At 39.2% G+C, this 27719-nt stretch overlaps 1 protein-coding gene and 1 pseudogene across 1 annotated transcript; one reads left to right on the top strand and one right to left on the bottom strand.

The window, feature by feature from the left end:
* Window positions 1-548: 548 nt before the first annotated feature.
* On the top strand, window positions 549-27676 carry Gca (grancalcin). Its single transcript, XM_057754564.1, has 8 exons — window positions 549-691; window positions 8533-8700; window positions 13616-13685; window positions 19263-19306; window positions 19587-19734; window positions 22355-22468; window positions 22781-22839; window positions 23693-27676. The coding sequence occupies exons 1-8, from the start codon at window positions 665-667 to the stop codon at window positions 23717-23719; spliced, it is 657 nt and encodes a 218-aa protein (XP_057610547.1). The 5' UTR covers window positions 549-664; the 3' UTR covers window positions 23720-27676.
* Window positions 4526-6543, bottom strand: LOC130864327 (leucine-rich repeat protein SHOC-2-like; annotated as a pseudogene).
* Window positions 27677-27719: the final 43 nt, after the last annotated feature.

Below are 27719 nucleotides of genomic sequence, written 5' to 3'. Positions count from 1 at the left end.
AGGAAGAAAATGAAAAGAAAAATAGAACTGTATGTGGTATTTGGTATTTGGAACATACACGATTTTTAAAATCTGTTCAGAAATCAAATTCAACTAGATATCCTGTATTTTTATTTGCTTCTTCAAGCAACTGCGGCCACCGCTAGGAAATTATACATAACCTTTCTCACATTAGGCATCAAATGAGGTCATGGTTTCAAAGTTTTGATGCTGCATCCACGCTCTATGGAAGTGTAACTGCAGAGTTCCAGCTCTCTGGTCAAAAGAATGTACGGATAGGTTAAAAGAAGTCATTGACTGGTCGGCTTGGGGTTTCTACAGAGGAAAGAAACTCTAGGAGTTGATGGTCTAGAGAAGCTTTCCACAGACGGGGAAATGATTGTGAAGGAGGTTTCTGGTAAGAACTTGAAAGAGCCAGTTAGAGAGATAAACCGTAATCCATGAGACAGACCGCAGCCAATCACAGACGAGATGGGCGGGGCTTGACTCATGCAGGGGCGGGGTTGAGTTCAGGGGCGGGGCTCCAGAGGCGGAGCCGGCTCCCGGGAGCCGAGGCGCGCGACACGGCGTCCAGACCTCCAGCACCTGTCGCACACCTGTGGCCTTCCTCGCAGCAGCGCTGACGTTGACTTACCGGCGACTCGTGACTCTTGATCGGCTGGCCATGGCCTACCCGGGGTACGGAGGAGCGGTAAGTCCTCGCGAGCCGTGGCGATCCTGCGAGCCGCGTCGCGGTGCAGAGGTCACCCTCAGGGCCGGACAGTGCCCGCTGTCTGGTACCAGGCGACGCCGGGACTCTGCGTGGTGCTGAGAAGACGGGGCTGGGAGGTGCCCTGCGCCCCGGGGAGAACCGCGAGCTGGAGTCTGATCCAGAGTATCGGGATCGTCCTTGTACAGCTAGTGATGCAAAGTGTTTGTGATTTGTAAATTTTGTTTTCAGAACGGAGGAACCAAATACCACGTCTTGTTCCAGTGACCTTTTGTGATTTATCCCCCAAACCAGGCAGGTTTTTTTAGCGATTCTCATCCCGGGTTGAGTTTTTTATAATTGCTTTTTATAACCACTTTTTGCCTTTTAAGTTGCTGATGAATAAATTGAGACGTACTTTCAGTGCTTCTTAAACTTTACTGTAGCAACAAGCATAATCTGATTTTCCAGGCTTGGTTTTGGAGGGGGCTGGGTTATTTCCTCTCACGTAGCTTTACACTCAGTACCTCTGAGACCTACGTGTAGCTATTGCAGCTTGTGAGTAACTCTTTCCTCTTTTGAAAGAAGCCAAACTTTGACTCCGCCCATCAGTGACGTGCACAGTAAAACCGGCTATCAAATGGGGCTGTGCAGTGGTCCCTGCAGTGGTACAGAAGAAAGCATATTTTCTATGACTATTCCTATTTGTTTTTCCCTGAAAAAAAAAAAAGAGAAATTAATGTTTTGTTACAGCTAAATAGGAGTTGACATTGGCATGGAATTATGATCCTCAGACAATTTCTACCCCTGAGAGTGATGATTATTTTTAAAATTCTTAGTTCCAAGCCCTCAGCTTCAACACACACATTACCAAAACTGATTTGCTTGAACTCCATCTAAGACCATGAACTTTCCAATACGTATTCCCCGTTAGTTCTTTAAATGTACCGAGAATATCTTTAAGGTAATATTTTTCAGTCCACACCTTCATACTTGTTTGATTTAACAAAATAGAAAATGTTCGGGACTGGAGAGATGGCTCAGTGGTTAAGAGCACTGGCTGCTCTTCCAGAGGACCTGAGTTCAGTTTCCTGCATCCACATGGCAGCTCACAACTGTCTGTATGTAACTCCTGTTCGGGGCATCTGACACTTTGTACAAACATAAATGCAGGCAAAACACCAATGACCATAAAATCAAAAGAAGAAAATGTTCTCTGCTAGATTGTACATCTTTATCTAATAACGTACGCAAATTCATGACGTTAGGAGATGAATTTCCAATAAATTTTCCTTTGTTCAATGATTATTTATCAAACATAGCTGAGGATGTAGCACAGTCGTTGGCATGCTTCCCTGGCATGCTCAAGGCCCTGGGTTGGATTTCCAGAACTACATAAACTAGGCCTGGTAGCCTGACCTGAAATCCCTGCACTTCAGAGACGGGGATAGGAGTACCAGGACTCCAAGGTCACCCCTGTCCAGAGCTTAGTCTGAAGTACCTGAGAGAGACTTTGTATAAATTAGTATCAAACCCAGCTAGAACCGGCTGAGTCTGGTAGCTCACCACATCCTTCTAGCACTTGGAGTCCTTCAGAAAAGATACTAGACTATTACCTCTAAAGTTTACGTTCTGTAGTCTTAATATGTAAGTACACTTGGGTATGAAAATAATTTAAAAAACACATATATGCATAAGCTCTATGAAGAACTATGTAGAAGTTCTATAATAAACAAATTCACTTTATAAACAATATTTTTAACTGACGAACTACAGAAGAAAGAATATGACTTGATAAAAATCTATAGAACACCTGTAATATTTTTATAGCACATTCAAGCCCTGTATTTGTCTTCACCTGCCATTCATTTCTTAGTTGATTCTTATAAATTTGTCAATTATAAACACAGATTTTTATCTCAAACCCAGTCCTGAGGTTGAGGGCCAGGAAAAACAAAGGACCAAATTTTTATCTTGACATGGTTTTAATTTTTAGAAGCTTTTTAAAATACAATGCCCAACAAAATGGGGAAGGGGAACAAAACAAGCAGACAGAATTGTGTGATTATGTGTAATAATCATTCAATATATGAGAAATGTATTTTAGGGACATCTAGGATGTAGTTGCTTTGTGGGTTTCCTCAATAATTAAAGTGACTTAAACCAACACATTTACACTTTCGCTAGTCTTAAAAGCAGAAGGAAAAATAAAATTGTATCAAAGAGTATGTGTACATCTTACATATTTCCATGGAACTACCAGTGGCATCTGTGCAATGCGTCTCTTTTCCTAACTGCATCACTATCTACCCGCAAAAGGAAGATGATATTAAAATAATGGTACTAGCTGGATGGTGGGGGCATGCGCCTTTAATCCCAGTACTCGGGAGGCACATACAGATGGATCTGTCTGTGAGTTTGAGCCCCCAGCCTAGTCCACAGAGTGAACGCCAGGACAGCTAGAGCTACACAAAGAAACCCTGTCTTGATAAACAAAAAGTAATGGTGCCAAACTGAACTATTTGAGTCTGGGTGCCCCACATTTGGGGAAAAATACACATAGTTCAGGAGCAGAAACTCTAGAAGAGAAAGAAGCACAAGGCCGGTCAATATTTAAAACCATAGTGCACGTTACATAATTTTGAGACATACATACACTGCAGTCGTTAAAGAAAGGCATTCATCTGATTGTACAAGGGAGAAGTTTTTAAAGTTATCCACTGTGGTTTATGACACACACACATACACACACACACACAATCATAGATACATGTATAGAATGTGTGTTTAGTCTAATTAATTTATTTACCAGTTTTCCCAGTTAAATTTTTGTGGATCTCCAATTTCCAGGAAAGAAAACAAAAATGTCCTCTTCCCTGAAAGTTTCCACTCCCCCAAAGTTAAAATATCCTTATACCAGGAAAGATTTCAATGCCTTTCACTCCAAGACTCATTTCAGAAATCTTGTTTCACAATCCATCCCTTAAATAAATTTAGTGGAATTTTCCATTTCTGAGTGTATGTTTTCAGTTTGCCAATTGTTTCAAGAAACAAGTATTTTTTAATATTTAAACTAACTGCTGCAGAATATTTAACAGAGGATATAAACTCTAGCTCTGACTGATTAAATAGCAAATCAAAACATGGAAAATTCAGACAATTACTCCAACTGTAAATACTATGTAAAATGTAAATTTCAGATTTCAAAATAAGGAAAGATTCCACTTATTCTATTAAAAAGATCTGACAGTTGATAAGGGGAATATATGTATATGAATAGTTGCAATAAAAATGTTGGTCTGTTTTTCTAAGAAAAACATACCTAACTATACTTTTTTGTCCCTTAAATTTAATAACTTTATAATTTTCTGGCAACATTTTAAACAGACTGGAATATCAAGTTGTGCAACAGGAAAATGTCCATCAAAATTTAGCCAAGAAAAATTGTATAAGCCTTTTTTTTTTTTTTTTTTTTTTTTTTTTTTTTTTTTTTTTTTTTTTTTTTTTTGGTTTTTCGAGACAGGGTTTCTCTGTGGTTTTGGAGCCTGTCCTGGAACTAGCTCTGTAGACCAGGCTGGTCTCGAACTCACAGAGATCCACCTGCCTCTGCCTCCCAAGTGCTGGGATTAAAGGCGTGCGCCACCACCGCCCGGCTAAGCCTTTTTTTAATAGTTAAGAAATATATAAATGGCTACGATTCCTCTATTTACAGAAACAACTAATACAGTCTTTATAAATCTGCCATGTATAAATGTCTGCATATATAGATAGAGAATGTTGATATGAAACATTAATCAGAGTCTGTTTTTGAACCGTGTGTGGAGCCAGCAGTTTGTATCAGACCATGGCTTAATATGGACCTGCATGTTTAAGAATGAAGGAAGGTCCTCCAGCAACAATTTGTGGTGGAAGGTGACTAAGTGATAATAGTACTTAGGATTGAAAGCTTGCTGCAGAGAACCAGCTCAAAGATAAGGCTGTGCAGGTTTGGGTTGCTATTCAAACACAGTGCCAGCTTCTCCGGGATACCAGTTTCTTCAGGAAGATAAGCAGGTCCTTTCTAAGGACAAGATGTTAGAGATTGGTAAGGTGTCCAGTCCTGCTGGGAAGAGTGGTCCATTGGTTGTTTTTTTTTTTTTTTTTTTTTTTTTTGTTCGTGTTTTGGCAAAAACTTTTGTTTTATTCTTTTTTAATTAAAATTTCCGCCTCCTCCCCATTTCCCATTTCCCTCCCCCTCCTCCCACATATTGCTCTCTCCCCCCACTCCCCTCCCCCTATCCCAACTCCTCTTCTCCCCCCCCCACTCCATTCCCGCTCCCTCTCGATACTGAAGAGCTGTCCAAATTCCCTGCCCTGCGGGAAGACCAAGGTCCTCCCACTTCTATCTAGGTCCAGGAAGGTGAGCATCCAAACAGGCTAAGCTCCCACAAAGCCAGTTCATGTATTAGGATCGAAACCTAGTGCCATTGTCCTTGGCTTCTCATCAGCCTTCATTGTCCGCTATGTTCAGAGAGTCCAGTTTCAACAAAAACTTTTTTAAAAATGTTTTTGAGATAAGCAGTTTCGTTGTGCAAGGATTCCAATTTGTTCTCTAGATCCAATTCTCTTAACTTCCTAAGGTTTCCAAGATTGTGAGGAAGCATCCTTGCAAGACTATTTCATCATAGTAGAACCTCAAAAAGAAACAAACAAACAAAAGCAAAAAACAAAAAGAACAACAACAACAAAAACCCAAACCCAGACACGTCCACTGGAACCTTGGTAAGCTAACTAGTGCCTTAAGTCTGTTCTAACATACTGGCCTAAGTTCCAAATCTAAAAGAAGTGCTGTCAACTGATTGTCCTCCATAGTCAGCTCAATTAATTTGCACTTTAGCTCTGAAGAGAATTCCAAAATAAGACCTTGTTGACTCGACTGTGTTTCATGTTGAGGGAATGAACTGTGGAAAACTGAGATGGACCATCCACAGGATATAATTGGAAGTGATTTCTAGCTAAGGTCCAGCTACTCAATTTTACGAGACTGCATAAAAGACTCTCGGGTGTAGTGTAGAAGTTACTGTTTTCTAATTTTAAATCCTCTAATTTATGGCATTTGACTGATGATCTGGGTATTCCCGGTGATCTATTGTATCTCAGGCCAAGAGGGTTTAAATGGGTCAGCTTTTCTGTTGTGTGTGGGAGGTCTGCTTGTTCGTTGTGCTGCAAGGCGAGGTTGGTTATCTGGATATAGTTTCCACTCTCCTTTGGAAAGTGTTCATGTTGATTATGAGTACATGCAGCATGACGGGGTTACAGCGCTTGCCAATTTCAACAGTTAGTTTAGGATGTTGTTCTCTTGAGTACTAGATGGATGAGTTCAGGCAGATTTTTGATATCCTTTCCACAAAGATATAGCTTGTTGAGCGAGTTTGACTTAGACACTGTTGAAAGAATTCCCCTCAGTTTCTTATGCTGTAAACCAAGCATCCGCAAACATTCTCCAAGTTATCAAGAATCAGGCTAAACTGGTCAGTGAACTTCCATTGAGAGCCAGTGTAGGAGATTTGCTAAACATACCCTCTGCTGTGAGAGTCTGTATTTGTTCCTGTACAAATAAAGTTCTGTTAATTGACTCAACTCTTTGATTGATGGTGGTGGTATATGTATAGGCCTCTTGAATAAGTTCAAGCACATGAGTTTCCCTCCTGTCATTAATAAGCTCCGTAATGACTGGATTTTTTCCCAGTCCTAGGTGCTGGATTCGGTTATTTGATGGCACTGTCGACTGGAAAAGTTGCACCGGAACACTCCTTGCCACCTCTGGCATCTCCCTTTGGTTTTAGTTTTTTTTTTTTTTCTTTCCTTTCTTTCCCAAAACCTTTAAAGGGTTTTTTTGTTCCCCTCTTTTTCTCTTTTCTTGGTGGATTGTACTTGGGGTATCTCTGTAGAGTGGTTTTCTTTGCCTAAGCTATCACACATGGTGACTTAAGCTTATCAAATACTACATGAACTTGGTTTATTTGCCAGTGTTGGGAGGGCTGGAGAGAATGGCTCCCAGGTTAAGAGCAGTGGCCGCTCTTTCAGAGGGATTACAATTTGATACCCAGCACTTACATGGCAGTTTACAACTGTAACTCCAGTTCCAGAGGATCCAGTGCCCTCTTCTGGCCTCTTTAGGCACCGCACATGTAGAACCTGCATACACTTTGCCTAAAAACACGCATAGACATAAAATCAAAATAAGTTAAATTTTAAAAGTGTTGACATAAGGGACTAATGAGTTCGAAGTAACACCCATCTGTTATTTGTTGGATCTAAAAGCACTATGGCCAATTCTGATAATTCGTTCCACCTGGTAAATAGAGCTGGGGCTCAGGGCTGCATGATCCCCTTCCCAAGTGCATTTCCTACAGTCCTGGCACATCCTTCATGCCTTAGATTTTACCGCAGCCCAGAGATGCCTGAATATTCTATAGCAGGTTCCAAAGTTAGCCTCTCTTCCTCCTCATTCTTGTAATTCTTCCCCCTCTCTGCCATCTGCCAGCCTCTGCTTGTGCTGCAAAAAGGCAGGGCAAGACAGTTTGTTCAAAATTGAAGAACAAACAGCCGTGATGTGTCTTCCTTCTCTGGACTCATACAAATGCAGAGTAAAGTGCTTTCCTAAGGCATTCATAGCTATACCAAGTGAAAAGGGAGACTCCATAGGCATAATAAGACACACAGCCGTGGATGGCTTCAGTGGTCACTCTATGTTTGAATACCTGGCCCTTCGGGAATCCTTTAAGTTTCAGATCCTCAAAGGCAGAAGGAACAAACTACTTTCACGTCTCACAGACCGGTGAGAATCAGCATAAAGGGTGGCAAGTACTTAGAATATGCTCAGGCTGCGCAGAGGCCCCGGTTAGCTGCCCATCAGTAGTGTGGTAGATCTTCATGCTGTCTTGGAAGAGGACTTTGATTGGAATCATCCTGTTACTTTCTTCTGGTCACATTTTTGAAAAAATAAAAAGCTACATCTCTTACAGTGGAGAGTGCCTCAGCTCTGTGATTTCCCATGCTTAGGTCATAGTTTGGCTGTATTTATCCGATTTTCAGCTAAGCATAAATCCAGAAATGTATTTCTTAGTTTACTATAGGTGAAACCCTAGGTTTTACTTCCTGTTTATGTTTGCTTTTAGTTTTGCTTAAAGTCATACACAGTCTTTTAAAGCTTTGGTTCTCAACTGTGGGTCACGTCTCCTTTTGGAATCAAACCACCCTTTCACGGAGGTTGCTTAAGACCATCAGAAAACATAGATAAAACATAGATATTTACATTATAAATCACAACAATAGCAAGGTTACAGTTATGAGGTAGCAACGAAATAATTTTATGGTTGGGGTCACCACAACATGAGGAACTGTATTAACGAGTCGCACATCAGGAAGGTTGAGAACCAGTATTTTAAAGGTTCTTAGATACTAGGGGATGGGAAGAAGGCTCAGTGGTTAAGAGCGTATAGTGCTCATACAAAGACCAAGCTCAGTTCCCCATACCGACATCAGGCAACTTGTAACTCCCGCTGCAGGGGATCAAACATCCTCTTCTGTCTTCTGTGGGTACCTGCTCACACACACAGCCCTTATAGGCATTAGAGGCGTGAAACATCATTTAGACTTCTTTTACTGTTGAGTAACATGCTTACGAGCTGTTTCAACACAGACCTTCTAGCATCTTGTGGTTGAAACTTTAGTGACTATATGTTTGGAAAGTTTGGCCACTAGATTTCTTTGATTTTAGCTGATTTCTAATAAACAATTTCTTTTAACTTAAGATTTGTAGCTCAACTTTTTATTACCAACCTCATCTTTTCCCTCAACAGTTTGGAAACTTTGGCTGTCAGATCCCAGGGATGCAGATGCCAATGGGCCAGCCGATGCCAGGTCCCAATGTGTTCGCTGGTGGTTACCCGGGGTACGTGACCTACTCTGACAGCTACGCCCCTGCTGATGACTCTATGTGGTCTTTCTTCACAGCTGTTGCTGGACAGGTGAGGTGATAAATCTTTTACCAAATACTAGTCAATAAATGATTACTGTTTCAGAGACGTGCCAACTGCTCCTACTTAGTGTATCATTTAAAATGTCTATAAAGCTTATATCTTAAACTCAGGTAGAATAATACTGTTCTCAAGATCAAAGATGAGAGTAGTCATAATTGCTTCATTTTTTTTTAACTTTATTGACTTTGCTGTTGATAGTTTCACACGTGAATAATGTGTGTTCATATCGTATTACTCACAGGTACAATATTTTCAACTTTGGCATCAGTTCCATTAAATGTAAATAACGTGTATCTCAGTTAAAACATACATATGGCAAGGGATGTGATCGGAGATCAGCGCCCCTGTCCTGCATCTATTCCAACTGAGAAATTGCACGTGTCCTCAGAAATGCGGTTATATCATTTTTAGTGATATATGGTTTAAGTTGATGGCACATTTTCTAGGAAAGATTATCAAAATGATCATGTTGAGGCTTCTTCAATTTTTTTAGACAAAAAAATGAAAGCAAATGTTTTCTTAATGGTATGCTATACTGTTAACATGTTAGCTTCTAATAAATTTGAGTAAATATTGCAACCCAGCTTTATCATGACAGCAGAGGGCTCTCTGGCCTGCCGGTTCAGGTGGATGACTTCCGTCTGAGCTGCTTTGACAGTATGTGACTGCAGTCTTTGGGAAGTGTCGCTACTGATCTCACTGCTGATACTTTTGTTGCACAGTTTGTTCTTTGTAAGCACTTTTTTACACAACCTCCTGTAAAATTGGAAGTGAAATTAAAAACGTGTGCCTCTGCTGCAATTTGAACGTGAGTACCTTCACAGGCTCATGTGTTTGTCCAATTGGCCTGCAGTTTACGGAGCTGCTTTGAAGGTTGCTGGGATGTAGATATAGGGCCACGGGAGTAGGAGTTGAAAGGTCTACTACCCAAAGCTTTCTGCTTCCTGATTTGTTATGATATAACAAGCCATTTGACAACCTCCTCTTCCGTGGATGCAGCCCAAGTCACCATACCTTCCTGACCGTGATGGACCCTGTCCATTTAAACTGGGAATCAAAGCAGAGCCTCTTGTATTTTTACGTAGTATTGTGGCACAGAACTGAAGTAATCCACACAGTATTAACCTTACTTGTATTGGTTTTGACTGCATGTGGTATGAAAGAGAAGCTGAATAAATATTTAGTATTAGAGAATTTACAAATGTGATTTTATGCATATTAAAAGATGGACCTATATAGATTGTGCATAAATCACAAGTGTATTTTATGTATGGATACATGCATGTGTTTATGATCACCTTTATATTGTATAAATGCATGTCTGTGTTTCCATCTATATTTCCTGGCTCATAAATCTGTGGCCTAGTCAGACATAGAAGTCAGAATTTCTATTCTGTCAGGCAGATCATAGAAACCCAGTTTTGTCTTGCCTTTATATTGCCATAAAGAAATTCTCTACCTTACTTTGTATGGTGATTTGTCACAAGACCCTCAGTCCATAATCGTTCTTCCATGTGCTGTGGATGCTGCAAATACGTGAGATCAAAGAAACACGACTGTAAACAAAGATGCAAGATATCAAGAATGCCCGTTTCTTTCAAATATCATATTCCCAAATTTTTATTTTTCCTTTTATCTTCTTTTGGTCCTTGTCAAAAAATGAATTAAATGTTTTCTGGTAGACTGTTGCATTGAGAATAAATGCTACAATATGAAACATACTATAATTATCTTGTATGTATAAGTAGACCTTAAAAATTAAAAAGTCACAGTTATGCCTTACTTGATGACAGTATTGTGGTCTGGAATATTAGGCAGCAGAAAGAGCAGAGGATGAGACCAGATACATGACCACAATGACCAAGGACCTTACTATAGGTCCTACCTTCTCTATTTCCATCTGCCTGGGGACCAAGGCTTTAACAATTCATCTCTGGTAGACATTCACCGCAAACACAGTACATACTAGGTGATAGCACCTTTTCAGCTCCATTGTCATCTTACAAGCCTCTACCTTACATGTGATCCATTTCTGACTGAAACTGTGTTGTGACAAAAGACTACATAATTTAATAGTATGGTTCTTCTATAAAAAAATAAATATTTGAAATAAAAGAGCAAGAAATCTAAAGTCTGATTCTTGGATTCAGGATATGGCAAAGATAGTTGTGTGGCTAGTTTTATGTCAGGTTGTCACTCTTCTTAGTTGCCATAGAAGGTCATCTAATGTGAACTTCTGGTGTAACCTTTAGTTGTTGCTGTATTGTTAAGTCATTTGTCTTGAATGCACAACTTAAAAGTATTTTTTTAAACTAGTAATAAAAACAAATGAAGCTTTAATTTTTTAATTAAAGTGGCTTAAGAACAGTGTGATGAGCAAAAGCTCAATTTTTCTCAGCTTTTAAGACAGGGTCTGACCCAGTGCTTACACACAGCTCTGTCTCATTTGCCTCACTTCCTTGCCGACTCTGCTTACATGTACAGAGCCTGTTCAGCCTGTCTGATGACTTCACATTTGTAAAACAGTAAAATATAGACCGATTAATTTGTCATGGTTAAATTTGCATGTTTTAAGGAGATAATTGGGTGGAAAATGTAAATTTGAAAGACAGGATTGTGTACGTAAAGGGCTTTTCTTCTATTTCTCCAAAAGCTTCGTAAGATGAAGAATCTACATCTGCTCCTGTTGTCATCAGGGCGCAGGAGATTGCTTGCAGTCCCAGCTGCCCAGCGGGCTGGCCTAGGATGACCACCATGCCTGGGAATTGGAACCTAGCCTGCACCATAATAATAAGATCCCCATCTCAAAGTGAAGTAAAACTTACAGCAAATAAAATGTCAAATGTGTTGACGAAGTTAACAGACAGATTTCTGCGTTTTCAATGGGTGAAGCAGTAGCTTTTCATAGGCAGGGTACATGTTTCTAATTATAAAGCGCAGACTCCTTTTGGTACACATTGTATCTATGCAGAGCAGCAGTGAAGAAAGCAGGGGCCATTGTGCATAGTTCAAGTGTGGTGTGTGGTGGACCAAGTTCAGGCTTATTTAATCAGACCCGTTTCTTAATGTTCATTCCACAGAGCAGATAAGACCCTCACACACGTTTTATGTTCTTTAACTGAAATTCACCATACTTTTTTCTAGGCTTCTTTTTCAACCAGGTCTGCTACTAAAGTAACTCCATGCCCTGCAAAGTTTGTCTTCTCTGTTTAGAACCATGAACAATATATATTTGTAATACATATTTACTATTTGATAACCGTACTCTGTGGGAGTAGGTGGACTTGTGTGCGAAAGTTGCAAGAGGGGGTGGTGCTGGGACAGAAAACATCCGACTGCATAGAGTTTATTTCTTATGATTTTAATTACAGTGGTGGAAATTTTCCATATATTCACATTTTTTTCTGGACGGTTTTAAAGCTGTGTTTCCTGTTTACAGAATTCTGTGTGTCCGTGTGCTGCCTGAATATTGCACACTGATTTGTTAGTGGGAAGAATGGTATTTTCCCACTTCCAAGTTAAAGAGTAAAACAGTTATGATTGTTATTGTCAGTGTGTGTGAGGACAACTTTTTAAAATCCAAAGGAGGAGAAAAGGCTACAGAAACTTCTTTACTGTGCAGTAGTTGACCACACCTGGTGTTTGGACTTTCAAGGCCCTGTCCTGACTGTAGAGCTGTCAGATTTGGGTATAGAGGCTTTTTGTTGGGAGCACAGCAGGAAGGTTGTTGAGCCTACAGATCTCCAGAGAAATCAGGAATGTTATGCACACCTGATTGCCCTTTCCAGTGGGAAAGGTGAAAAACCTGTTCTTGCATCCAGAAAGCTGAGATTTGAAAGTGATTAACAGTCTGCTGGTTTAGACCATATAGAGCTCTTACAACCAAGACCAGAGTGGCTAGTAATTTAAGTGACCCTTATAGCCAGAGGCTTCCTGAAGCGCCCACAACTAGAGCCAGAGGCAGCTAAGAGTCCAAATGACCAAGACCAGGCCAGGCCCTTAAGTCCTTAAGTTAATGCAGGTAGCCTATCTCTAGAGCCCATCTTGGAAGAAATGAAATGACAGGTACCCTCAGCTCAGCTGCGTTTCCATGTAATTACGCTTCCTTGTGCAAGAGGGATTGTATTACACTAAGATATATATTACCAAATTATACTGGGCTTCAATACATTGGGAATAAACCACCTGTTATTGGACTACCCAAACTATGATCCAGATTGACAAATAATGTACACTGGGTTTTCTTATCTTTTTGTGCGTTTACCTCTCTGCATGACACCTACAGGGACCCCCTCAGTTCTTACTGCTCATTTCTGCTTACAGTGCATCAAGCAGCTATTCATAATTTATGTTTCTTGAAACATAATATTGGCTTGGAATGGTTTCTTCAGGATAGACAGTTATTGGTAGTGTTTACCTGAGCGGAATGTGACAGAAAGACCTTCTGATGTCTATGTTATTGGAGAAATACTTTTTTTTTAAGGAAGCCTCACTCAAAAATATGCCAGTTTGTCTTCAACCATAGTTTTAAGGATAATTATGGAGTTTTTAATTTGGGAAGCACCCTCCAGGTACAGCAATGTGACTGTGAAAGGAGCACCGAGATGCTCTCAGGAAGCATGGCAAAGATGACCATGAGTAAAATAACCAAGCATTTTTGCATTGTTTTGACCATGAGAAGACAAGGACATTGTTCTGCATCTCAGACGCAGGGAATAGGGTTACAGGGTCCATGGTGTGCCTTGGCTGGCAATATTTACCTTGTGAATTTTGTGGTTTATACCATTTTGAAAATTGGTATTTCTGAGTGGCCTTAGAGCAGCACCCAGTGAAGCTTTTGATCTCCTTTGGTACCACTGTACATTAAAACCCACATCAATGTGTTAATTTTTTTTTTTTGTAGGATGGTGAGGTGGATGCGGAGGAGCTTCAGAGATGCTTGACCCAATCTGGGATCAGTGGGACTTATGCACGTGAGACCATGGGTTGTTTTGTCCTCCCTTCCTCATCGCACAGGGGAAGTTGAAATCCATTCCCAGCATTTTAGTCCCACACCTAAAATCATAAATATTATAAACTCTACATTGATATACCAAGTTTGAGGGATCAGATAGTTCTTCTGTACACGGTATCATAGAAACAACTGTTCACGCACACTCCTGGCATTAACTACTCAGGAGAGACATCGTTTAAATGGTCAAAAGTGTCTATTTTCAAAATTTCCTTCTCGACCTTCATTTTACCACTATGCAGTGGCAGTCTTGTGATTATCAATTGATGTCCTGCGATGAAAAATGAGTATTTTACTGTCTTGCGACCTTAAAACCACTCCATCTCTTCATGTGAAAACTTTGCACCATTTACCCTGCTGACATATTATAATAATATGGGGACCATTGTCAGCATGTACCTATCTCTATTGTCTACATATTGCTTATAGCTGTGTCTTGTTTCTTTTTTGTGTAGCCTTTTGTTTTTCCCAGAATTCACAGTGGCTAGTGGATGGAGGGGTCCAGTAAAGAAACGGCTGAAATGACTGCTTCATTAAGGGAAGATTTTTATTGTGGATAAGAGAGAGAAAATATCCAGAGGCATCTGGAAGAGTCCAGAGCAGAGAGAGAAAAAAAAGAAAAGACACTGAACATGGTCCTGGGCTGTTTGTGAGGGATGGGAGAATAGCAGGGAATAGAAAGAGTAGAAAAATTACAGAATAAGGGGTGGGGTGATGGAGGCCTGGGGGATGGTAATGGAGATATCAGAATGGGGGGGATAGAAGGAAAAATTTTGTACTTATATGGAGAACTGATGGGTATCTGGGAGGAGAGAGGCCTGGGGAGGTGAGAAGGGCCCCGGAAAGCTACAGCAGGTAGTTGTGAATAGGCAGGGTAGGTGCCTGGGGGGCTAGCATGTGCTCTGATAGGCAACCACGGGACTATGTCCTTGGAGAATCGGCCATGTCCCTTCTACCAGAGACAAGGGAAGAAACTCTGTTTGGCCAATGGGAACATGTTTCAGAAGTTCCTGAAGCATAGCTGGTTTTTATCTAAGGGTCAGAAATCCTTCTATAGTCCAGCTTCAGCTAAACCCAGACTGTCATTTCCGGACATATGCGCTGCCTTTTGGAGTTTGGAAAATCAGTGTTGTCTTTGGACCTGGCAGCTCGGTATCGCAACCCTCTGGTTTCCCCAGGGCTTCCTTATAGGCTCTGTGTTTCATGGGTGGGTCTCATTCTTTCACCAGCATTCTGCAGCTCCTTCCGCTCTCCCGGTTCTAGTCTTTCTCTGTTGTCTAATGTTTTAAAGCTGTTACTGCATTGAGACATCACATTGCATTAACTGGCTTTTTTTTCTTGTACAAACTCTATATACTTATGCAACTGAAAATTTTTAATTGTTTTTATTGAGCTGTACATTTTTCTCTGCTTTCTTCCTCCCCTTTCCCCTTCTACTCTCTCCTGTGACCCCCATGCTCCCAATTTACTCAGGAGGTCTTGTCTTTTTCTCCTTCCTATGTAGATCCATGCATGTCTCTCTTACAGTTCTCTTTGCTGTCTAGGCTGTCTGGGGTTGTGGACTGTAGGTTGGTTTTCTTTTCTTTGCTTTATGTCTAGAAACCACTTATGAGTGAAGTAGCTTTTAATGAAAAGGTGAATGGATTACAACCAATTTTTGAGACTTTAAGTGTCTGAAAATACTTTCATTTTGTCTCAGTCATTTGAATGTCTGCTTTTCAAGGACTGTTCTCCATTATAGCCCATTCCTGCAAATAATTTAAAAAGAATTTCTTCATAGAGCAATAGGTAGCATCCACCTAGACAGAGGCAGGAAAGGGACTGGGAGCTTTAAATGCTCCTGCCAGCTTCTGCCATTGTTTCTCTTGCCATTTTCGCACACTGTTGGAGGGGGCTGCTTGTTCGTTCTGGCCGCCTAGAACCAAAATAATCACACAGAAACCATATTATTTAAACCACTACTTGACCTATATTATTTAAACCACTGCTCGAACAATTAGCTCTAGCTTCTTATTGGCTAACACATAATAATTTAAGCCACTTCTATTAATCTATGTATCACCACGTGGCTATGGCTTACCAGCTAAAGTTTTTGCATCCGTCTCTGGCAGGGCTACATGGCTTCTCTCTGACTCTGCTCTTCTTTTTCCCAGGATTCAGTTTAGTTTCCCCCTTCTAGCCCTGTTCCCCTATAGCTCTGCTATAGGCCCAAAGCAGTTCCTTTATTAACCAACGGTAATCACAGCATACAGATCAACACACATTTTCAGAAGGATTCCCAGCCTCAGCTGCCATCTCTTTCTCACCTTCCTGAGATTTGTTTTTCCTTTTCTGAAGCTCAGGGATCATCCTGTCCCTCACAGGTCCCCGCCGCTCTGACATTTCACAGTGTCATGCCTTGTGGTCTTGCATGGGGAACTGTGTGGGTGTATTCAGTCTGGAATCGCTTGTACTTTTTTGTTCTGGGAAATTTTCTTCAGTTGTGTTTCCTGGGGCTGAGTCGTCTGTTCTCCTTTTTAATGAAATGCCCTCAGCCTTCTTTTATAAACCTTCTGTGCCTTTCATTTCTGGTGGTGTGTTTTGTAAGCTCTAAGAGCCTCTGTTCGTTTTCACAAATGTTATGCTTTCTATGATCTCTCTGAAGCTATTAATATGTTCTTGCGTGGCCTTTCCTTCCTCAGCAGTATGTTTATTCATCAGCTTATTTGGACTGTGTGGTTCAGGTGTCACTGTCATGGGAGATTTCCTTTGTTCCCTTTGGGCTGCCTTTTCTGTTGTTTCATGGTTCCCAAGTCTATGCAAATTTTTAGTTGAGCGGCTCATGTTCGGTGTAGTTCATTCCATTGTGCCTAGTGTCCTAGAAACATCTCCAGAAAGCGAAACTCCGGCTGGGTGAGAGGGTAGGTGTGACAGTCATCCAGATAGAGGCAGAGAGGGACTGGGTCTTCACATGCTCTTAAAATAGCCCTTCCCTCAGCTCTGTTTTTAGCTCCACCTTCTCACACATGTTCAGAAGCTGCCAAATTCTTAGACATTTGGCATCTTTCCCAAGGTAACTAAGTTGTTTCTCAGCATTTCTCTTTATGCACAAACATTAAATAGCCACATCCCTTGACTTTCTAACTTGCAAAATAACTTTTTTTTTCTATTTTTTCCTTTTCCTCTAAAGGTTTAAGACTTTACCAACCTCCCCTCCCCCCCCCAAAGAAAAAATCTGTTCGCTCCAGTGGGTTGTAAGGAGGAAGAAAAATGTGTCATTTTCTGGATGAAAAGTCTGTCTCTCTACTTTATAAAAATATTTACTCTTTAAATACCTAGTCCTATCCTGAGGTTAGGATATACTTATTTGTTGATGTAATTTTTAATTTTTGTTTTAATCTGGTTAGATTATCCCACTTCCTGAATGTGAACCAAGTCAAACTGAAAAAAAGATGACATGCTACAGATTTTTTCTCATGTGACTTTCTTCAATTCCCAGTAGTTTACTTACGGAGGAACATTAGGCCCCAGTTTGGGTGGTTCTATCTACTACCTTTAGGAATTCAGAAAACCGTTGTTTTCTTGGCTCAGATTCCTTTATTTTAAAATTAGAACTGCTGTCCATTTGGCGTGTTTGTGTAAAAGCATGTAACCCACTGTAATGGCTAGTCTTCACCTCAAGCGTGGCTGGGTTTGGGGTCACCTTGGACACACAGCCTGGTGAGTGTCTCAGGGCATTTCTAGGAAGACCCACGCTGGGTGTGAATGACACACCTGATGGGCTAGAGTCCTAATGAAAGGAGGAACAGTAGAAAGCATTGATGTCCCTTTGCTTCTGAGTGCAGACAGAACGTGACCAGCCACCACTTGCTCCATTCTTTGGGTGTTTTGTATAACAGCGACCACGGGCTGCTCCCACACTGCCTGACCAGCAAGCCCTCACTGAGGGTCTGCTGAGTGTCGTTCTTAGCACGCCATAACCAACAGCCCTAACACTGACACCACCCAGAACAGCTAAAGAAAATCAGCTCGTTCCGAGCAGAATATTTTATGCTTTTTCTTTAGGTATTTTGAAATTTGTCTCCTTTAATTGGCTTTAAGGATTTCAAAATGTTATCAAGAAATATAAAATAAAGTGAATCTAAATCATTTTTTCACTATTTAATATCACGGAGATAAAAGAATCCTATAAACTTACCTGAATTTTGCTAACATATTCCTATTTTAGATAAATAAACCCAACTATTTGAATATAATTGTATTAAAGGTTGGAAAGACTGAACTTTTTTTCTAGGGTCTTCATTGTAAGTAAATACGGAAATGTCAATGTTTCTAGCAACCCCATTCTTATTAATTACTCCTTTTATTTATGATATAACTGCATAATTTCCTGTTTCTGTTTTCTCCTTTTAAGCCTTCCCATGTACTCCTCCTTGCTCTGTCTTTCAAATCCATCTATACATATATACATATACATATATATTCTTAGACTCGTAAACAAATCCTTTTTAGTCTGTATGGTGTTGCTTGTATGGATGTTTTCAGGGCTGACCTTTTGTACTGTATAACCAACTGATGAGCTCTTCCCATGGAAAGACTGCTCCTGCTCTCTGCATTCATCAGTTGCCTGTAAAAATGGGGGAAAGAGACTAGAAGCCAGAGGATCAGTGGGTTTGCTGTGAGAGAGATTGTGTCTCCAAGGAATGGCAGACACGAGCCCCAGAACTCCTTATCTCACATAGCTTGTAGTGGTCTTCCTTTCTCCCCTCTCTGAAGAGAAGACAGCTCTGTCTCATCTCAGAGGCTCACGCTTCCCCACCAGATCTCTTCCTAAGCCCTCACGTGATTCACCTATACCCTGATCTCTTTTCACCTTGAGTCTTTTGTTGTAAAGCAGAGTTCAGGTTGAGGAAGTGTTCCACTTTCTTTGCTGCTGTATCACCACAGGGAAGTTCATTGGTTTACAGTGTAATATTCAAGAATTTCTTTGGCCGTCTTTGCCTTCCTGACGTCCTTTTACGTTACTCCCTCACCTGTTCTCTAAGCCCTACACAGCTTCTGGCTTCTGAGTACACAGCAGATATCCAGGTCAACCCCCCTCTCTCTGTCTCTGGTGATTTAAAGACTGAAACCAACTTTCTGCCCAGACTCCTGGCAAAGCCAAGTGCCTGTAATGTGTTTATCATGTTAACTTTACGCTACTCCATAACTGCTTACCTGGTCACTGACCTCAGTTAGTGTCAGTAGTTTGGAGGCAGTCATTTTAAAATGTATTTTATTTTTTTTTGGGATTTTTGAGACAGGGTTTCTCCGTAGCTTTTGGTTCCTGTCCTGGAACTAGCTCTTGTATTTTTATCATTCTAAGTGTTTAACAGCCAATAAATATTTAGTATAAATATTTATATTGGCATATAAATATTTTACATTTAAAATAAATATAAAATCGTGATTTTTATATTGTTTGCAATTTTAAAAGTTTTTTGAAACTGAAGATTATCCTGATGTTTTATAGATAAAACTGAGAATAATATAATATTTTAAAACTGAATATCTTTTGCAGCCTTCAGTCTGGAAACCTGCAGAATTATGATTGCCATGTTGGATGTATCCTTGAATAAAGATAGAAAATATCTTTATATTATAAATATAGAGTTATTGCTTTTTTAACATTTAAGTCAGTTATTTTAGATCTCACTGTATTTTGTAAAATCCTGCTTAAAGTTTGTGAGATCCTATATAATTACGTTTTCATACAGCAATCTATTCGTAGACTGGATTCTACTAGCTAACTATACCAGAATACGTCCTTTTTAGTGATTTGGGGTGTAGGATCAGATAAATTCTCTTGGCTACCAAAACTTATTTTTGTTAATAAAACTTTTAGAGAGATTATACAGGAAAAATGGGGTTCAATGAATTCAAGGAGCTTTGGGCAGCGCTGAATGCTTGGAAGCAGAACTTCATGACTATTGATCAAGACCAAAGTGGCACGGTAGAACATCATGAGCTGAGCCAAGCCATCACTCTTATGGGTAAGAGCATCCTTTAGAATCCAGGAGAATCATCTTTGCTCATTGACCAAGTTATGAATTTTTTATATTTATAAAAGATGTGTTTATTTAGGTCCAGGACCTAGATAGAAGTGGGAGGACCTTGGTCTTCCTGTAGAGCAGGGAATTTGGACTGCTCTTCAGTATCGAGAGGGAGGGGGAGTGGACTGGGGGGAGGAGAAGTGGAGTGGGGATGGGGGAGGGGAGCGGGGGGAGGGGGCAATATGTGGGAGGAGGGGGAGGGAAATGGGAAACGGGGAGCAGTTGGAAATTTCAATTAAAAAAGAATAAAAAAAAAGATGTGTTTATTTTATTTTATGAGCTTGAGTGTTTGCCTGCAAGTTTGTATGTGTACCATGTGTGTGCCTGTTGCTCTAGGAACCCTCTTCTGAGGGTGTCAGATTCCCTGGAACTGGAGTTGTAGAAGGTTGTGAGCTATCATAAGCATGCTAGTAACTGAACCTAGTTCTTCTTGCAAGAGCAGAAAGTGTTCTTAACCACTGAGTGATCTTTTCAGTTTACAAACTGTGAATCTGAGTTGTTTAATTTATTAAGTTTTCTGTTAGTGTGTTCCTCAATTTGGGCTCACAGTTGTTAGTAAATTCTGATCCAAGACACTAATACAATCATTATTGTTGTTATTTCTTCACTTTATTGTCGTATTGAAGATTGAACCTCAGTCTTACATGTTTGAGACCAGCATAGTGTCTCTGAGCCCTGCCTCCAGTCCGTAAATTTGTCTGAGGTTTCTTCCAAAGGCAGTCTTTCATTCATTCTTAATTCCTTGCATATAATTATCATCTCTAATGTTAGCGTCTACCACCTGCATTCTATTCATTTGTAATTTGGTGGACTCTTTAATTATTCATGAAAGACTTATGTCAGTCAACCACACATGTTTGTATTGGAGTCTAGCTTTTCAACCGAAAGAATAATTTGTTTCGTTTTCCTTCTTTGTTCTCACTCAATTAAAAACACATGAGATAGGCATGGAAAAACTTCAAAGTGGGAAGATTACTTTAAAAGGTGTAACTATTTTTATTGTACATCTTATAGGCTAAGGTTCTTGGTTCACTTGCAAAGAGTGGTTACTTCCCCTCTTTTATCTGCCCCCCCCACTCTCTCTCTCCCCTCCCTCCCTTCTTCCCTCTCTCTGTCTCTTTATTTTTTAGACAGATTCTCAGTCTGCTCACTCTGTAACTCAACCTGATCTGGAACTCGCTATGTAGTCCAGGCCTGCCTCTAATTTACTGAGTTCCTTCTGCCTCCATCTCCTGAGTTGTAAGTGTAGGCCATACTTTATGAAGTTTTGCCTAACTTTAATTAGTTTTCTTAATTTTCTTATCTTATAATTTTGTGTAGGTTATTTATAAACAAAATGTATATACATAAAAATTATCTGTTTGAAAATTAAAATGTAAGCTCAAGGCACATGGGTTTAAATTATATGCCAAAGAGCTCAAACTAGTGAAGATTTTAAAGTTAGTTATATAAATAGGCATTTTTTTTTTTTTTTTTTTTTTTTTTTTTGGTTTTTCGAGACAGGGTTTCTCTGTGGTTTTGGAGCCTGTCCTGGAACTAGCTCTTGTAGACCAGGCTGGTCTCGAACTCACAGAGATCCGCCTGCCTCTGCCTCCCAAGTGCTGGGATTAAAGGCGTGCGCCACCACCGCCCGGCTTTGGCATTTTGTTTTCATATCTAGGGAAAATCCTGGCTATATAAATGTTTAGTAGTAGATCCATAATAATAATTGATTGAACTCAACCTTTAATAGCATAATTTTAAAGAATTAGTGTAGTATATTTTCCCCCCAAAGGTAAAAAGGTTCAAAGGGGTCAACCAAGCATTCGAGTGTAAGAAAAGATTATTCTGGGGCCTGCAAAAGCACCTAGTGCCAAACTGGATGGCCTGAATTTGATTCTCAGGGCTCTTGTGGTGGGAGGAGAGAGCTGACTCCTGCCAAGTTGCCTTCTGACCTACAAACAATTGCTGTGTTGTGTGTGCGCCCTCAAACTGTAATCAAAGGTTTAAGTTCTTTCGAATCCTTCAAACTTAACACCAAACTTAACATAAATATATTTTCAAGACAGGGTTTCTCTGTGTAGCCCTGACTGTTCTGGAACTCGTTCTGTAGACCAGGCTGGCCTCAAACTCCAAACTCAGAGATCTGCCTGCCTCTGCCTCCTAAAGGAGTGTACCACCTTTGCCTGGCATAAAAATAAATATATTTTAGGTGCCAGAGGAGATAATTGCTTTCTTTCTTTAGAATCGATTGTGTTACAAAGTTAGAATTGTGTCAGCTCTGTACCACTTGGTGGAATTATTAATAAATCTCTTGTCTTAGCATTTTTTAATATTAATTTATTGTGTTTTAAAAATATGCTTTTGAGGGCTTTGGTTCAGAGGTAGAGTTCTTGCCTCTTTCCCATGTGTAAGCACTTATAGTCAATCCTCAGTCCTGCCAAAAATAATTAGAATATATTTTGTGTAGAAAGAATTTTGAAAGTTATTTCTTTTCTCATGACTTTATTAATAGCTGTGTTTTGGGTATTTCATGGTATTTAACTTTTGAAGTTTCTAATGTGTCAATCTTTTTCCTTAGGTTATAGGTTGAGTCCCCAGACACTAGCTGCTATTGTTAAACGCTACAGCAAGAATGGCAGAATCTTCTTTGATGACTATGTTGCCTGCTGTGTGAAACTTCGTGCTCTGACAGGTATTCAGCATCTAAATGTGCATTCAGTTTATGTGGCCATTTTTCCTGAATAGTGTCTTTGTTTCCTTTAGCAAATTATAAGTGTTTTCTCTTCTCTATTTACTATGATATCTAAGTAGTCTCAAGGATTTAAAATATTAATATAAGTAAAGAAACATTGGAATCTCTGAATTTTAGAAGATTTATATATTTACGGTTCTTAGAATGTTAAGACACTTAAGATATGAGCAGTCTTAGTACCAGGAGATGCTTGGCACTGGGAATTAATGGGTTTTCAATTATAATCCTAAAACATCATTTTTGTGTGTCAAGATTTCTTTAGGCGAAGAGATCACTTGCAACAAGGGATTGTGAACTTCATGTATGAGGATGTAAGTATTCTGAATACACTGTAACATTTGTACTTTGTTGTTAATTATTGAAAAGACATTAAGTGATGGGACCAGCAAGGTAGCTTAACATGTAGATGTTTGTCACCAGTCTTATATCCCGAGTTCTAGTCCCGGGACACATGTGATGGAAAGAGAAAACATTCTCATGAAAGCTGTCCTCTGAGTTCCACATATGTTTCATGACATGAGGTCATGAACATGTATGCAAGTGTGTACACACACATACACACACATGCACACAATTAATTGATAAATATATAGATGCAATAAAACGTTGAAAAACCAGTAATTGATCCAGAGCACAAACCCTGAAAATAATACTTTGGGTGGCTACATTGTTTCCCACATTCCTCACTAATGCAAATGTAAGGTTATTGTTGTTATACTGTAAAAATCGCACGACACATGTTTGGAGTTTACTTTTCCAATATTTTAATGGTAAGCACTAGCATTATTTTCATGAAGAGTTGTTAACTTGTAGAATTCTTTTCCTAAGAGAGAGAGAGAGAATATTTTCAGTGACAAAATATGAAGCTGCTCCTCTTTCAATTCAAACCCTCCCCGTGAACCCACTTCCAGGTGTTCCTCATTGAAGCTAGTGGTTTTCATGTGTGCTTCAGTGCTTTACAAGGTTTGTTCTGGATTTGTTATATTTCTTAATGGAAGATATGTGGTAGACAATACTTTATCGATATATATATATATATATATGTGTGTTTGAATTATAAGTCTTAAACAGTTTCCTTTTTTATAGTAAATGTTCTCATGGAATATAGTTCGTTTAAAACAAAACCACTGTTGTTGCCTTATGATAACGCCCCTCGTGTCTTAGTTTCTGCAGGGCACTATGACCATTTGACAGCGTAGCGTTGAAAGGGTGAATACTGAAGAATCCTTCTGCTTCACTGAAACAGACTGGACTACCTAAAACTAGAAGTTTGATGAACTTTTTTGTATCCCTTCCTGTTAATTTACCTTAAAGCACAGTTCAATGCAATAACGTTTTTATTTGGGATATATTATTTTTTGGAAAAGTTACGGTGTTGCAGATATATGCACGCCATCTTGAAATGTTGCTAATGATATGTAGTTGATTGCTATCAGCGCATCTGAGCCTTCGTTTTTAACAATAATAGTGTATAGAAATGTAGTTACGTGACAGATTGTCTATGAAGCCAAGTAACAAAAGTCTAGATAAAATTTAATCATGTTATCTAAAGGCTACAAGTTGTACTTCTGATTTTGTTCACGTCTGTGGCTGTTTCTGGAAGTAAATCAGTTAGAGGGGACATCTGCGCACTTGCTGGCTTTGGCTTTGATTACCCCACCGGAGAACATAACCTCATGTTCTTGGCCTATGAATAAGAAATCTGTAGCTCCAAAAACTATCTGAATTTGAGTCTGTCAGCCTACGGTAGTAGGTATTGTTTTACTTTTTTTTTTTTTTTTTTTTTTTTTGGATTTTCGAGACATGGTTTCTCCGTAGCTTTTGGTTCCTGTCCTGGAACTAGCTCTTGTAGACCAGGTTGGCCTAGAACTCACAGAGATCCGCCTGCCTCTGCCTTCCGAGTGCTGGGATTAAAGGTGTGCGCCACCACCGCCTGGCTTTTGTTTTAACTTTTTTATTTCATTGTTTATTTTTCTACAAAATGTTTTATTGTCTTCCTATTTTCTTTTCTTTTTAACATCTTTGTTTCTGCTTAGCTTTGTTTTGTGAGACAGGATCTTTCTAGATGGCCTAATAGGTCACAAACCTATCGTCCTCCTGTCTTGCCCACTTTGTGTATGGAGGTTCAAGGTGTGTAGACGTGTGCCTGCCTTAAAATTTTAAAATGAAGATATCTTTCTCTTTTCTTAGCAATGGCATAGATAACCTAAAATGTCCTCTTTCTCAAAATCAACCAGTTTTGGAGAATGACACATTTTAGTGAAGTGTCAACACTTATTCTTGTTTCTTCTTTAAATCCGTGCCGCCTCTAGGTGATGGCGACAGTTTATAAAATGAGAAAAAATTCATGTGACCCGCTACTGTTCAGGAATTCTGTGTTGGATTAATGGCATGAATGTGTGTGTGTGTGTGTGTGTGTGTGTGTGTGTACCAAGAAGTGTTTTGATTTTTTTTTTCCTTTGTGGACCCTGTTAGCAGCATTTCTGGTGAAATTTTCTATAGAGATTTCAAGTACTCATCAAGTTCTTTGCACTAAGTCTTCTGGTATAAGGTGTCAGAGTTAATTTCCCTTATAATGTGGAAGACACCTGTCTTTATTAATGAAGATTTGACAGATCACTAAATTGTCATATATTTTAACTGAATATATATCTAACTGAAGAAAAATGCAAATAGATATAATTTTATTTTAACTGGTGACCAAATTAAATATTTTTAAAGAAAACGCCATGTTTTTTAACAGGCAAACCTCTTTTATAATTACAGAAAAATGTAAAAATGCTTTTGCTTGAAAAGATTCAGGTAAAGAAGTGATGCCTAATCATTTTGACACTGGTTCTCTATAGTTTGCTATCAAATACATTTGGTCAGTTTTATAAAGACTGACTAATGAAAACGCCACACAAACTGTCCTCTGATTGTGTTTCATGACCACATATTTGATAACCTGAAAGAATATTAGCCGAACCATTGAATGTACAGAATCTGAAGCCATTGCAGGAAAATGAAGCCACGGTATGTTGTTATAAATTATTGAAGAATGGATACTCGTGATGTATAAGTGCTTTTATTTATATAGTAAACATGTTTCCATGTCATTTTGAGAATTTTTTAATAAACATTCAAATAGCTTGCTGTAAAGTTTTGTATCATACAAAATTTGTTACATATGTACTGTTATGAGATGCGCCAGTTCAACAACAGTGCATTAATTCAGCTGTTATCTAACAGATTGCCAAATGATGAGATGTCAGGTATTGCACTTCTAGTTTGAGTGGCAGTTTACACATTTCAAATTACATCCAGGGAAAGTCAATGCTGTGGGAGTCTCGATTTGGTCCACTGAAAATGTCTTTTAAGGACTGTGCTCATTAACCTATTTTAGGCATGCACTCAGAAAAAGGAAAGTAACAAATACATATTAAAGTTATATATTTATTTTCAGAAAAGGCATTTACCCTGGAAGAAAGTAGAATTTATCAAGGTAGTTTAAACTCTGTGCAATTAAAAAAATAACAAAATCAATTTGTGATTATTTCCTTAATTAAAATATACACATCAAGTTCACTTGTAATCTTATGATAGTACTAATTGAACAAACAAAATAAATACTACTTATGAGAAATGTGCTTTTTTAAAAATGTCCTTTTATCTTTGACAAATTAAAATGGATATATTTTGTCCTGCTTCATGAACAGCTTTCTGTAAATTTGATAGGGATTTGATTTTAATAATCTCTAAATTGAACCCATTGCTCAGAATTCCAAACTACTTTTGATTATCACATCCTCCAGTTAAAATTATAAAACTCATCCGTGGCTCTTTTATTACTTTGGTACTTGCTTGAAAAGATCCCTTTTGTTTGTTTTAATGCAATCATTTATGTAGTGAGTTAAGCTTCCTCAAATAACTGCCTAAGGCTTAGGTATCCTCTACACTATGTCTGGAGAGTATGGACTTATGCTGGGGTCCAATGCAGATGTTTAGAACGTCTGTGAGGTGGAGAATGCAGACAGCATTTTAAATGAATACCATTCTCATTTCTCATTTAGAACAATATCAAGACATCTCTCCATATATTAGATTAAAATTTCCTTGTAATTTAAAACAGTGAGAAGAATAGCTAGCAAGACACGGAGAACTCAGGGACCCCTTCTGACTCTAGATCGGCCTGTCCTTTGGATGCTAGGAAACCTGTGCTCTGAATCCTCCTTATCATGTCCCCTTCTTATTTTTAGACAAATTTTTCCTTCTTACAAAGGAAAGAACATATGTTCTTATCACTCCTTTAATCCAAGTAGCTTCATTACACATAGGGCAGTATATTAAAACCCAGGCTCGCTTCTGTCAGTCTGAACATATAGTAAGTAGACATACAGCGTGCTTCTACCTGCCTACTGTGCACCACAATTGGAAAATGGACAGGGTTTTTGCCCACGTGCTGCTCCTGTTGTCAGGTGAGCCCCTTCATTAACATCAAGGAGTTACAGAGCTTCATTGAATAGCTGTATGGAGAGATGTGTGAGCCAGGGATGGTGGATTTCCAATTCTGACGTATTGGGGGTTGGAGTTTAACCTTTTCTCTAAGCATAAACATCTAAATAGATAGACACATGCATATAGCCATTTCGATTTAATTGTCTGTATTGCCTATTTAGTTATCTTATTTTTCTATGATTATTGAAATTGCAAAAGGTAACCTAAACGGTGAGGATGTCACTCTTCTAGAAACACACTAAAGACTCTTGTTAGTTTGTAAATAATAGGCCATTTAAAGTTGACTTTAGGATTTCTGGACTTTTATGTATATTTAATTTCTCACAGTTGTGTAAATGCAGGACCCTCAAATGTGTCGTAGGAGAAGAGATACAGTGGGATGTTTCCAGGTATTTTGCCTTCTGTACTTTGACTGTGACTTCACAATCAGTTTCTCTGACAGAGGGCAATGTAATATTTCCTGCTATCTGTAATAAGTTTGGTTTTACTTTTAATACATGGGGACATATGCTCCTGACTTCTTACATCTTAAAAATGAAGCATGAAGAATCTATGCCACTACACACAGTGCTACCCTTAGCGCATGCTGTGTCAGAGCCAACCAGTTTTTGTTTAGAAGTGTCTTTGAGGATAGTACGAATTTTCTTAACTGACATGAAAGCAACTAGGGGAGAAACGAAGCCCGTATGAAACT

The sequence above is a fragment of the Chionomys nivalis genome, chromosome 22 (assembly GCF_950005125.1).
Source record: "Chionomys nivalis chromosome 22, mChiNiv1.1, whole genome shotgun sequence".
Classification (NCBI taxonomy): Eukaryota; Metazoa; Chordata; class Mammalia; order Rodentia; family Cricetidae; genus Chionomys; species Chionomys nivalis.
Note: the sequence above shows the minus strand (reverse complement) of the source record. Positions and strands in the feature narration are given on the sequence as shown.

What these genes read in the sequence shown, in the direction of transcription:
- Gca (XM_057754564.1), top strand. Translation starts at nt 665, where the DNA reads ATGGCCTACCCGGGGTACGGAGGAGCG. An exon ending in TCACAGCTGTTGCTGGACAG is followed by an intron (nt 8,701 to 13,615) that starts GTGAGGTGATAA and finishes TTTTTTTTGTAG; the next exon opens with GATGGTGAGGTGGATGCGGA. An exon ending in GAAACTTCGTGCTCTGACAG is followed by an intron (nt 22,469 to 22,780) that starts GTATTCAGCATC and finishes TTGTGTGTCAAG; the next exon opens with ATTTCTTTAGGCGAAGAGAT.